Here is a 13,845-nt window from a genome sequence, read left to right as displayed (position 1 = left end):
ATGGTCTCGACCTCCTTTGCACTTTGGGGATCGGCAATATAATATTAAGGCATATAGAAGAATCAGTAGGTAAGATACACTCACCATGTCACATGGAACTCTTTTCCCAGTCCCCCCACCTAAGCTGCTCTTCTTTTAGTCCCCGCATTTCTGAATGCCACCACTAACCACTCAAGGCTGGTGGGTCATTCATGACTTCACTCTCTTCACCATGTTTCTGATGGGTGATCACTTCCTCTCGATTCATCTGCCCTCTCGCGTCTGCCCTGCTTGGTACACACCATCATTGTCAGCTCTCACCTGGGTCATTACAGTAGCCCCCCCTAAGCTGACTCCCCGTTGTTTCATTTTCCACACTGCCGCCAGCGTGATGTTTCTAAAATACAAAACTGATACCACTCCTCTTGAAATCCCTTCTGGATTATTTGTTTCTGTTCCTCTATTTGTCTGATACAGGCTCATCTCTGACTGTTCCTTCCCCGCTCCTCCAGTGGTGTACTTTAACTCAAATGAACTACTTCCAGTTTCTGAAACGTGCCGTCTTTCATGTGCCTTCACACACCCTGGCTTCTTTGCCTGGAACTCACTTTTCTCCAATACCCACTCCTTTGGCTCACTTCTCTTGATTTTTTAGGTCTTGGCTCAACTGATACTTTTCCAGGAAGCCTTTCCTATGTACTCCTAAATTAGCACACTCTGCTCCCCTTATCGCGCTGTATAGTAGCTTCATTTAATCTTGTGTCTTTCATGACGTAAAGGACCACATTTATCTTGTTCACCATTGTATCCATAGTGTATGTTACGTAGTAGGTACTTAATACATATTTTTTTTAGCCAAATCAATGATCGACTCAATAAATGCCCATCAGCATTATGCTGAGCATTGTGGTAGAAAGTGAATAAATCATATTTATTAGAAACTTCACTTTAGTTTGGGATAAGATGATTATATGGGAAACAAGTAGAGGACACTCAAAAAGCAGTGTATAATTAGATGCTTATTTGATATGGACTATAAGGTTTTCAATTTCAGAAAAGGGCCAGATGAGGCTTGTGGTGATCAGAGAGGACCATGTGGGTGAAATGGCACTGGAGCTGGTACTTGAAGACATGATGTGGCAGAGGAAATGGGGCTTTCTCATTGCGACCCTCTCTTGAGCTTGCTATGCTTTGCTGTGTCCTGATTAGACTAGAGAGAGGCTTAAGTCCTCAGTTACTCATGTGGTAACTAAAACCTGTTAGCATCTCTCATACCTAACTTCCTGCTACCCACAGTATAGTTGTGTTGCTCTAGAAATACTTTCCTCCTTAAATCCTGTGAATACACCAAGCTTATCCTCACTTGCACAAGTTTAGAGAGGAGAGCAAACTTGGAGATCATGCAACCCTACTGCCTGTCGTTATAGAAGACAGTTAGCCCCTCTCCAGGTAAGGAAATGGCTTAGTAAAGAAAAAAGGACCAGAAGTCAGCCCATGGAAGTGGGAGCTGGAGTGATGAGCTTTGTCAGCAGAGGAAATAGAGCGATGAGGCCGACCACTGGGGAAGTGAGCCCGGGAGATGGACAAAGGGGGAAGATCTAATGGAGGAAAGAAAGAAGGACTGGATAGAAATTGTTTTCTGTTTTTCTTCTTAGAATCATTTATTCTGGCTTCAGAACTCAAGTCCTGCCTCTGATCGAGTTAGTGCAATAATCTGGGAAGGAAATGAGTGCAAAAAGATGGATATGTCTGTGTTGGAAATAAGTGGCATCATTATGAGCAGGGTAAGATTTAATAACTTTTCAGATTTTCCAAAAAAATCTATTTAGTGATCAGCAGCTATTTCATAGAATTTATATAGTGATCAAAACACTGACTCTGCTTTTGAAACACAAATATATGTATTTTTAATTTTGTAGTCAGAATCTTTATGTGGTAGTATTTTTTGAATTTGTTCCGGAGGTCTCTATGAACATGATCAATTGTTCAGTTAGACTCTACAAATATTCCTTGTCTCATGTCAGGCTTATTTTTAATAAGATCTAAAAATCATAAGTCTGTACATTATTTTTATTTGTATTTCTTTTAGATTTAAAATAGATTTAGTTTTTAATAATCAAATCATATTTGGTAAATACTGCTTCATAACTCCATTCAGCTATACAGTAATGATGGACATATTGAATTAATTCCCAGGTTAACGCGTATCAGCAAGGAGTAGGTTATCAGATGCTGGGAAATGCCGTCACCATCGGATTAGCATTTTTTCCTTTTTTATATCGACTTTTCCGTGAGAAGAGCCTTGACCAGCTCAAGTCCATTTCAGCAGAGGAGATTGTTGCTCTCTTTTGTGGGGCACCACCTGTTACACCTATTATTATTTTGTCTCTAATTAATTTTTTTGAACGATTGTGTCTTACGTGGATGTTTTTCTTTATGATGTGTGTGGCAGAGAGAACATATAAACAGGTTGGTAGAAACTTTCGTAAAATTTCTTACCTCTACTTTTGTCTATGATAGTCCATTGAGTTGTTTTTGTCCTCTTGACTTCTTCTTTCTCCAAAAGTTAATGTGGGCAATGAAGATGGGTCAGTAGGCTTTCGGTGTTTGTGGGTTTAACACTTGTGACACTGATTGTTCACAGATAACTTGCTGTAATCTGGGATTTTGCTGCACCCACGTGTAGGAGTCAGTGGCTCAGTCAGCGAGTGCTCTTAGCTAACTTAGCACCTGTGCCTCAGTGTGCCTTTGCTGGTTTTCATCCGTAGCGTGTGTAGTAATTCTCATGGTTAAAATGTTTCTGTAAAAAAGGGCCCAGTGAGAATTTAAAGGATTGAAATTTGATAACAGTTAGGGATTGAGGATTTAGTGTATTGATATGTATAAAAAAACATGATTTTGAATGGAAATGGAATTTGAGAGTAAGCCAGACTTCTGTATAAACATTTGTTGGTGAAGTTGGGAATTCACCAAGTTCTGCAAAGAATATTCGTTGAAAATGTCAAGAGTGCGCCATGTTGTGCAGAAGTATATTACTATATCATGTGCTTTGCAAGCAACAGGGTAGTGAGCTGTTAACAAAGTTTTTCACTGCCTTAGTGATCACCGATTAGAATTTCATTCTTTTAACAATTTTTATATGCTGGGGATATTGTTTACAATTATGTAAGTACCCAGAGACATGTACATTTCACTTTGTCTTTTTTTTTTTAATCTCCTCTAGAGGTTTTTATTTGCAAAACTCTTCAGCCATATTACTTCTGCCAGGAAAGCTAGGAAATATGAAATACCTCATTTCAGACTTAAAAAGGTGGAGAACATTAAGATATGGTTATCATTGCGTTCCTTTCTAAAGGTGAGTTTTATTTGATTAACATAGAAGAATATGCAAAAATATGCAGGAAACATGCTCATTGAAAGTTCTGGCAGCTGATACTCAATAGGCAGTGTAGTTGTAGGTACTGGATAGATTATATTAGTGGCTGATAGACTTGCTGGAAGTAACACATCTGCAAAGCTGCTAGAGGTAAGTAAGGAAGAGCTTAGAAAAGGAAAAGAAAATTTAAATTCCTAGGGCAGAGTGATAAATTGACTATTGCACCTTTGTCTGACTTTGTGGGAAATATGCCAGCTGAAAATAAGTCAGTAAATCAGTCACGCCCTTAATTTGGAGCAGCATGGATTTCAGTTCTTAATTAAAGTTGAAGATGTCCAAATTATGTTCAAGTCCTGTCAATTGTACACGATAATGTTATGCCGCTATTCTTGAGGGACAGAAGAGAGGGAGAGGCCCTAGAAGGCTTTCTGATACCCTTAGAGAATGAGGGAGAACACTGAATTATTTTGCATCGCTACTATGGTTACTGTTTGTGTTTAATTACGGGATCTACTAATTTACCATTCTACTCTTATCTATTCTCACCTCTTACAACTCAGTAACTAGAGTCTCCTGTGAATTAGGAAGAATAACCTAAAGGCTAAAGGTTTGTAGGTCTTTTACAAGAATATTTATGAGAAAATTAAAGTTGAAGATGTCCAAACTATGTTCAAGTCCTGTGTCAGAAACTGCTTATTAAAGTTGATGTTCGCATTACCGAGGCTGCTGCTGTCTCTGACCTAACATGTGAACCCGTGTGTCTCACCCCACAGAGGCGGGGGCCGCAGCGTTCCGTGGATGTGGTTGTGTCATCAGTCTTCCTCCTGACCCTTTCGATTGCTTTCATTTGTTGTGCCCAGGTAAACAGTCCATACCTGTTTTAGACCACTTCACTGTGTTTAAGTATATATATTTTTAATGTGTCTAAATTTCTTCTGCCATTTTGAACACTTGTTAATTTTCCTAACTTTTGAAATGAGAATAAAGGTGATTTTGAAAACTCTTAAGGGCATGCTAATTTAATTTTCGTTGCTAATCTTTGACTGATGATAAGACTGTCATACCACAATGGTGGCAAAGTAGTGATTTTTCTGACTCCATCATTTCTTCTACATTTATTAGTTCTCACTCGAAGGTAGACCTTTTCTTTCTTTCCCATTCATTCATTCACTCATTCGTTTATTATACTATGGACTCATGCATTCTTGTTTTTATCCAGTGAACTATGACCTATTACTGTATTTGTTTTGATGCCTAAATTGTTCAGATTTGAACAGTAGGAGATCCTTGAAGTCCCTTCTTGTGTCCTTTTTGACAGGGCCCTGTATGTATTTTGTGTTTTTGGCATATCTGTGCTGTCTCCATTGTAAGAAGTTACAGGTTTATCATACACTTTCTCATTTATTGAGTTTAAACTGAATTCTTCTGTGTTCAGAGAACATACTCTGAATGTTTTCAGTCCTTTGAATATGTAGAGGCTTGCTTTATTACCTAGTTTTATTAAATCTTCCACCAGCACTTTGAAAGAATTTATATTCTGTCATTTAGGGAACAATGTTCTCTATATAAAAATTAGTCCAAGTTTATTAGTTGTGAAATCTCCTACCGTGTCTCCCTGAAAATAAGACCTAGCTGGACAATCAGCTCTACTGCGTCTTTTGGAGCAAAAATTAATAAAAGACCTGGTCTTATATTGTATTATATAGTAGGACCTGGTCTTATATTTTAGTAAAATAAGACCACGTCTTCTATTAATTTATTATATTAATGCTCCAAAAGATGCATTAGAGCTGATTGTCCAGCTAGGTCTTATTTATGGGGAAACAGGGTATATCCTTTACTCACTTTTTTGGTCTGCTTATTCTGTCAGCCATTGGTAGAAGTATGTTCAAGTCTACTGTCATGGTGGATTTATCTTTTTCTCCTTGTATTTGTCAGTTTTTGCTGTATATGTTTTGAAACTATGGAACTGAGTGCATACAGATTTAGAATTGTTACCCATCTTGGTGGATTGACTTTTATGTCCTTTATAGTTACTTTTTTTCTCAATCCAGGATCCAATTGAGGATCACATATTGTATTTAGTTGTCATGTCTCTTTAGTCTCCTTTAATCTGGAATAGTGTTAGGTCTTTATCTTTCATGGACCTTATGAAATGTCTCTATTTCTAATGTTATGTTTCTTAACATCTGCTGTATTTGATATCAATTTATACCATCTGTCCTTTCCCTAGTTTTTACATGTTATATCTTTGTCTACCCTATTTCATTTATTTTGATTTTATATTTAATTGTGTTTCTTGTAATCAGCATGTCCTTTTTTTATTTCTTATTTCTTATCCAGCCTAACAGTCGTAGTGTTTTGGAGTATCTGGCCCATTTAAACTTAATGTAATTATTATAACTACAAATATGATTTGATTCCTATTTGATCTACCTGTTAATTTTCCTATTTTCTCTCCTTTCTTGCCATCTTTTGTCCATCAAATATTCTTTAATAGTCTGTTTAATCCTGTTAACTTGTTATATGTTCTTTTGTTACTAGTCACCTCAGAGATTACAACTTAACATCCTAAGCTTATTATAGTCTAATAAAATTATTAATTTACCTCTTCCTCGATAACGCTAGGACCTTAGAGCACTTTATCTCATTTATCCATTCACTTTTTGTATTATTAGTGTCCTTCATTTAAATTTTACATACATTTTAAACCCACAAGATGTAATTATTATTTTTTGTTGTCAGTTATTCATTTATATTTACCTACATGTTTATCCTTTCCATATCTTTTCATTAGTTCTTGCATTTCTGTTGTTCTCTGGATTATTTTCCTCCTGCTTGAAGAATCTGCTGGTGATGAATTCTCTCTGTTTTTGTTTGAAAATGTCTTTCATCATTTTCATGTTTGAAGGATATTGTCACTGAGTATAGATTTCTAGGTTGCCAGTTACTTTTAGCACTTGTAGGATTCTATTGTTCTTCTGATTTCCATATTTTATCTTGAGAAGTCACCTGTTATTGTTATGGCTGCTCTTTTAAAAATAGCATCCTTTTTCTCTGGCTGGTTTAGAGAATTTTTCTTTGTGTTTGGTTTTGTAGCAGTTTGGCTGTGGTTTGTGTATAAGTTATCTATTGCTGTACAGCAAATTGTATCACCTGCTAAGGAGGTGGGCCTCGGTTGCTACCAGTTATTACTTTCCTCCCCCCGTTATAACTACTTGGCAGGAGTGAACACCTGACCCAGAGCAAGCTAAACATATTCCCTCTTTTGAAAATTTTTAATAGAAGTGAAAACCCGAGCTATCAGTGGTGGACTTTGGAGAAGAAAGGTCAGTAGGGGTCAGTGGGGTCGGCAGGATGCTGTGATAAACTAAGGCTGGGACAAGACAAAGTAGCGGGGAGCAGTAAACGAGAGTCTTGCAACGCAGTGGAATTAGCTAAGAGGAGTGGAGATGGGAGCCCATATGGCCCTGGGGAAGAGAGATGGAGAGGGCAGCTGCTTGGTGACTGCCTATTTTTCAAAAGGCCTGCAATTAGTCTCTGTGAGGATTCTCTGTATATGTTTCAGTAAATTCCGTTTTACATTGGGCTTGCCTGAATAAATTTCTTTACTTTCAGATCAAGAAAAAAATGTTGAAAAATCCAAAAACTTTTACCAGAAAACTTGCCATATAACAGGCATTCGATAACTGGTTGCTACTGCTGCTGTTGTTATTCAGATCCTAAAGTGGAATAAAGAACTGAGCCTCAGGATTTTCTAGTAATACCAGTGAGATATGTCCATGTGTTTTAGGGAGCACTACTAGTCATAAGCAAATGTAGTACTTGGAAAAATGGTCACCATATAATTGTGAATGGGCATACTGGTGGCTAAAGAGGCTGGAAATGCATTTGTCTTATTTTACCTATTGTATTAGGTTTCCCTCCTTTGTTACTTCCAGACCCTTGCTGTGTTTCATGCAGAGGAGAAAGTCCAGTAAATGTAGAGAAATACATAATGACTAATTAGATAGATAGTACTTTATGAGTTAAAATTCTTCTGCTTTGAATATTAAAATATTGGTAGCTTGTAAATGTTTTTAAATTGCTAGCATAAAGGAGGAATTATAAATTTTAAGACAAATAAAACGCTACTTTTTTTTTTTTTGGTCCCTCATGTAGGTTCTCCAAGGACATAAAACTTTCCTGAATGATGCTTATAATTGGGAGTTTTTGATCTGGGAAACAGCTTTACTGCTTTTTTTACTGCGCCTGGCCTCATTGGGGTCTGAAACCAATAAGAAATACAGCAATGTTTCAATATTACTTACTGAACAGGTATTGATTGGCCCCTTTCAGTTTGGTTCAGTGGTTAGAGATGGCATAATAAGGTTGGTGCAGAAGATTCAGGGTTGAGTCCTGATTCTGACCCTTTCTAGCCATGTGACGCTATAAGTCACTCTGCTATTGTTTCCATATGTAATTGTTTCCTCTTTATAAAATGTGGATAGTATCTTCCCCACCTGCTCCCAGGATTGTATGAAGTAAGATCTAATAGATTGAAAATACTTTGGATACTATAAAGTTTTTTTTTATTGGTGGGAACAGAGCATACTTTTAATCTCATATTTTACATCAAATATTGGATCTTAAGAGTTCTTGTTTTTTAAATACGTAGAATAAGCTTCTTGAATTTCTTCTGTATCAGCCATAGAGTGCATTCAGTGTTTGGAAAATACTTGTTCTTTATTATGTGAATAGCTATTATTATTGAGCAATGTTTCTCATAAATATAGAGTAGTATGAAGTTTTTTTAAATTTTAAAAAATTTCATGTTTATAAGTTTTAAATAAAAACATTTGGTGTGATTAGTTTCTTATTTTAGAATTATAGTGGAGAATTTTTCCTGTAAGAGATAAAATAAGGACTAAGTTAAAAACAGCTATCTTCTTCCATTCCAAAAATGTTTAATATGGATGTTAGATTATTTGGGATATACCAAAATGAGGATATCATTTTTAATCTCAAAGAGTTTATAGTCTAATTGTTATATTATAATTAATATTAAATTTTTCATTGTTTTGATATTTAAATTGCTTCCTCATTTTTTCCTTCATTAAATAACTTTGTGTGTGTGTGTGTGTGCGTGTGCCAAACTTGACTCCACAGGGGTGGGGGCTAGGGTACATGGCAGATGTGCTCTGTAGAAATAGCTGTTGGAATTTCCAATTTTATTTTACTTGAAAACACGATTTTCAAAATGTGCCAGATTCAGTGCAGTATATATATCTTTTTCTATGACCTTTACCTTAATCTTTATTCCTTCCCTTAGATTAATTTATATCTTAAGATGGAAAAAAAGCCAAATAAGAAAGAACAGCTTACCCTAGTAAACAATGTATTAAAACTCTCCACCAAATTGTTGAAAGTAAGTAGTTTCCTCTGATACACGTTTACTACCATTTAAATCCGTGCTTTACTTCTTCGAGAAGACCTTAATAACAAGTTGTGTAGATTGAAAATGCCAACTTCATAGTTTTGGGTTAATGACTGTATAAGAGAAAATTTCCTGTCTTGTTACCCAGGTTCTGGTGATTGCTGATGTCTGTCATATTTCTTAAATTACATTTAGAAAAAAAAGAACCACAAGTAGCATATTGCTTGAATTCACCTTTAAAAACTTTGCTAATGGAAAAGTAGGTGAACTCCATTAGAGGCTTTTTTTGAAGGTAGCTATTGAACATTAAAGAAAGACGGCCTTAAGCGGTCACCCTCACCCAAGACTTAAAAAATAGCCCAGAATCACTGATAGCTGTTGAAAAGCCATGTATCTCATCTCGGTGCTTTCATGTTTCTGTAGGAACTGGATACACCATTTCGACTCTATGGGCTGACAATGAATCCTTTAATCTACAATATCACACGAGTAGTTATCCTTTCTGCCGTCTCAGGTGTTATAAGTGATCTTCTAGGATTTAATATACGAGTAAGTGTGACTACCACTCTAGCATCTGCCTTAGTCTTAAAACTTACTATATGTAATAATGATCTTTGTTCTTCACTCTGTGTATGTGTGTGAGAGAGAGAGAGAGAGAGGGAGAGAAAGAGAAAGAGAGGCTGGCAGGAAATAACTCTTGAAGAGATAGACATTTTGATTGGTGGTCCATAGGCTTCTCAGCTTAGGTTTTCTCATATTACACAAGTACAATAGACTATTCTCTCAAATGGAACAAAAAAATCAAGTTTGAGTCTCATGTCAAGTTACTAGCATGGGCTGGGTAAGGGTTTTCCGTTGATCTAGGGAAATGTACAGAGGCAGAATGAATGAAAACCAAAACCCATCAACTGCAGTATGTTCTTTTTGATCCTGGAGATTTTTAGTGTTTTTTCCTCTGTGGTATTCTGTGGTTGCTGTTGCCAGAGTCGATACTTTTTCTTATTTGTAAAGGGTTCTTGGTTCATAGTCATGTAAGTGTACCTATAAACCCCACCCGTTTGTCTTAAAACTAACTTATTTTGGTGATTTTCTTTTCTTAGCTGTGGAAAATTAAACCATAAGCTGAGCCATGTGCCTGGACTTGCTCCCCTTGCTGGCATCAACTTACCCATTAAGAAAAGATATGCCCGGAGAAACCATGAGATACCCACCTGCTTCTTCATATACAGAGGTGCCCTCTACTCAGCCTAATCTAACGAATGGTGTTTTCAGAGGAACCAATCCTTTTCCAGCTGGACGTGTGTGCTGAAAACCTGTATTTTCATGATTCTCAAATAATATGAATAGTCAGGAGACTAAAGACTGTGTGTTTTGGTAACGCAAGGACAACTGTCTAAGTTAGGAAATTCATTCTGGACATTTCAGTGCTGTGACAGTTATATATATTTACTGGAAATAGTCTTTTGGGTAACTATGGTAGATGCCCAAGCATGAAGCAAATATGCTTTGTTGGAAATATGCAAATTCAGTACTTTTGTATTACAGTCTATAGAATTGGAGATTTCATTTCTCTAGCAAATGGAGGGGTCAAATTTAAACTATTTTAGGTTGAACCCAAATAAAATAATTTTATTGGAGAATTTCCGTTTGTAGGCTTTTTTTGTTGTTATTGGAGGAAAAAGTAACCTTTTAAACTGTGAGTTTCTGTTAAACAATGGAGAAAATTTTAATTATAATTTTGAGGTTAACCTAGTAACCATGTAGATGTTGGTGAAAGGGTCATGCATAAAATATGCAATGTAATTCAGTGTGAGAAATTTAAGTATATGCATATCCATCCATCCATTGCACAACATGGTGTCCATATAACTCATCTGAGCTGGGTTTCCTATCACAGTACTAAGTGAAGCATTAATAGTTTACCTGGTACGCACTTTGATGTATCCAAATCTTAGTATAATTTCAGGTCTATCTCCACTACACTATGCCCTTGATGATTTAGATTTTCTTATCAGCATCCCCTATTACGCAGGCATATACATACACAGTAATGAAAACTCTAGTGTAGTCTACATATAATTCTTACTGTTACCTGTTTTGAAGAACCTATTGAGGCAAATGGAAATCCTGGACATTTTTCAATGGTAAGATTTTGTGAATTTTATGTAAGTTATAAACTTAGTTATTATATGTAAAATATGTACAGGCATACCTCATTTTATTGCACTTAGCTTTATTGTGCTTCACAGGTGTTGCGTTTTCTTTTTGTTTACAAATTGAAGGCAAGACCTTCCACCAGCAAAAAAAGATTACAACTTATTTTATTGTGGTACTTGCTTTATTGCGGTGGTCTGGAACCGAACCTGCAATATTTCCGAGGTATGCCTATACTCGTGCAAAATCAGTGTATTGGTCACACGTCTTCATATGCAGGAAGATTTATGAGATTTAAAGATGAATTTCTCAAGAGCTCAGGATTGAGGTTAGACATGTCTGCATTCATATCCCTGGTTCTGCCACTCACTTACTAGCTTTATAATTTGGGGCAACTTATTTTACCTCTCTATCTCAATTTTCTGTGAAATGGGGATAATAACTACTTAATGAGGTTGTTAAGATTAAATGATACTTAGCACTTAGTAAATCTACAATAAACATTTGTTATTGCTGTTTAAAACACTTTAAAAATCTTTCACTGGTAGATTCCTAACTGAAAATTAGGCAGCGAGTTTGCTGTACCAGAAGTGGATTACCAAAAATATGCAGCCATCCTTAATGCTGTGTGAGTTATAATTTTTTCAAGGTAAAACACTATTATGGTGATTTACCTTTAGAAGGAACTGTTCTGTAAAGGCCCTTCAGTGTCTCAAGAAATGGCTCCGAGGAATTATGCTTTTACTGTTTTCCATAAGGAACAATAGCGATTGTCTCAAATCCAAGATTGAGCTCAGTGCAGATTTCAGAGAAAGACTGATGCCTTTTTTCCTCCTACAAAAAATGCTATTCTATTTTTAATTTACAATTTTTACACTGTGAATTTTCATGTAAATGCAGTATTTAGAATAGTTTACTCTGGTGGGTTGAACTACTATTTTGATGGTGTATACTTGGTTTAAATTATTTTTCAGGTGGGTAAAATTACATGTAAATATAGTTGTTCATGTCAGCAACTTGGGAATCATTCTTGACTCCTCATTCCTCAAACCTCACATCCAGTCACCAAGTCTTTGAATAATTAATTAATCTTCTAGATATTTTTCTAATCATTCCACTCTTCTGTATCCCCACTTCCACCACCCTAGTCTTAGTCAACATCCTTTGGGTGTTGTTGAGTAAGTTTCTGCTCTTCCTGCTCTTACATACGCATGGCACCCCTGTCCCTCAAGCCCAGTCTGTTTTCACAAAGCTAATGTGTCTTTTCTGAAAAGCAAGTCAAATAATTTAGAATCTATTAATGGCTTACTATTACTTTGAAGATAAAAATTCAAAATCTTTTTAGGAAGGTGTACAGACCAGACCCATCCTGTTGAGAAAGATTTTTGAATCTTCACATTTGAAACATTTTTGCTGGGTATAAAATTCTAGTTTTAAAGATAATGTTGCTCTACTGCCACCTGGATTGCATTGTATCCAATAGGAAGTCTGCTGTCATTCTCATATATGTCTTTTTTTTTTAAATTGGCTGCTTTTAAGGTTTTTGCCATTGAATTTGTACAATTTATAATGTACACTGGTGCTGTTTTCTTCATTTTTTTTGTGTTTTGTGTTTGGGGTTTGTTGTACTTATTGGATCTGTGGGTTCATAGTTTTCATAAGATTTGCAGCAATTTTGGCTGTTTTCTTAAAATAGGTTTTCTATACCCTACTCTCACCCACCTCCTTCTAGAACTCCAATTTACACATACAGAGGGTGCCAAAAAAGTATACACATTTTAAGAAAGGAAAAAACTGTATTAAAATTGTAGTACTCGATATATACCAATAACAAAAGATGAATGAATACAAGTCACATTTGACTTCTCCAATTACGAGAGGTGCTCAAAGTGGTTACCATCAACGTCCAGACACTTCTGTTTGGTAGACTTCTGTGGCAAGAGTGTAAATGGTTCCAGCACCACAGCAGAAGAAGCAGGACTTGTAGCTGTGTGACGCCTCCTGGATCTTTCCTTGTGCACATCACATATAGCACCATGTGTCTCAAACTTGTCACAGATGCGTGCAATTGTTAGGCGTGTTGGAGGTTCTGTTGCATACTCAGGCCTCCATTGTTGTACTTCCACAACATTCTCAGATTTCAAATGCCACTTCAAAATGGACTTGCGCTCCTTGAACAACCATGCTTCTGCCATTTTCTTTGACTGTCCTGCCTGTCGCATGGTGATGCTAGCATTCATTTGATTAACGCCATCTTTGAGCGAACGTCATACTACACATTGCTATCGTAATTCAATTCAACTTTGAAAAGTAAAACATAGATAACATCTCTTAAAATTTGTATACATTTTTTTGGCACCCCTGATATATTAGGCTGCTTGAAGTTTTCCCATAGCTTACTCAAGTTCTGTACATTTTCCCATTCTTCTTTTTCTGTCTTTAATTTTGAATAGTTTCTATTCTGTGCCTTCAAGTTCACTAACTATTCTGCAGTTTTGCTGTTAATCCTACCCAGTGTATTTTCATTTGTAGAAGTTCATTTTTTTAATATCTTTCATGTAGCTCCTTAACATGCTATTTCTTTTCCCTACCTTGTTTAACATAGTAAATATATTTGTTATAGAGATAGTAAATAAGGACATAGATATCATCAGTGTCATTTTGTATGTGTGTGTGTTCCAATAAAAATTTATTTTAAAAAAATGGGCACAATCAGATTTGGCCCATCAGCTGTAGTTTTCTGATCCAATAGGCCTTTTCCTCAGATTGCTTATCTTTATTCACCTGTATACAGTCCTTCTTTTCCTCCCCTTTTATTGTTTTGTCACAAATTATCTCTTTTGATACCATGCATGCATTACCAAATTACAGTAGTTAGTTATTTTTAATGCCCCCTTTATCATCTTTAATCTTTGTTATG

The 13,845-nt window shown here is 36.1% G+C and overlaps 1 protein-coding gene across 4 annotated transcripts in view; it reads left to right on the top strand.

The window, feature by feature from the left end:
- The window catches only part of PHTF1 (putative homeodomain transcription factor 1), a 46,361-nt gene extending 35,731 nt beyond the window's left edge, over positions 1-10,630 (top strand). For 3 of the 4 annotated variants that reach the window (XM_033093961.1, XM_033093963.1, XM_033093964.1), the window contains 8 exons: positions 1,635-1,763; positions 2,176-2,448; positions 3,203-3,334; positions 4,129-4,215; positions 7,517-7,672; positions 8,667-8,762; positions 9,195-9,320; positions 9,872-10,630. In XM_033093961.1, the coding sequence (XP_032949852.1) occupies positions 1,635-1,763; positions 2,176-2,448; positions 3,203-3,334; positions 4,129-4,215; positions 7,517-7,672; positions 8,667-8,762; positions 9,195-9,320; positions 9,872-9,892 (1,020 nt within the window). In that variant the 3' untranslated portion in view covers positions 9,893-10,630. The remainder of the gene's footprint in view (positions 1-1,634; positions 1,764-2,175; positions 2,449-3,202; positions 3,335-4,128; positions 4,216-7,516; positions 7,673-8,666; positions 8,763-9,194; positions 9,321-9,871) is intronic. The other variant, XM_033093962.1, reaches the window with a different exon arrangement.
- Positions 10,631-13,845: the final 3,215 nt, after the last annotated feature.

This window comes from Rhinolophus ferrumequinum, chromosome 22 (genome assembly GCF_004115265.2).
Source record: "Rhinolophus ferrumequinum isolate MPI-CBG mRhiFer1 chromosome 22, mRhiFer1_v1.p, whole genome shotgun sequence".
Taxonomy (NCBI): domain Eukaryota; kingdom Metazoa; phylum Chordata; class Mammalia; order Chiroptera; family Rhinolophidae; genus Rhinolophus; species Rhinolophus ferrumequinum.
The sequence above is the reverse complement of the archived record's forward strand: the minus strand, read 5'-3'. Positions and strand labels throughout refer to the sequence as shown.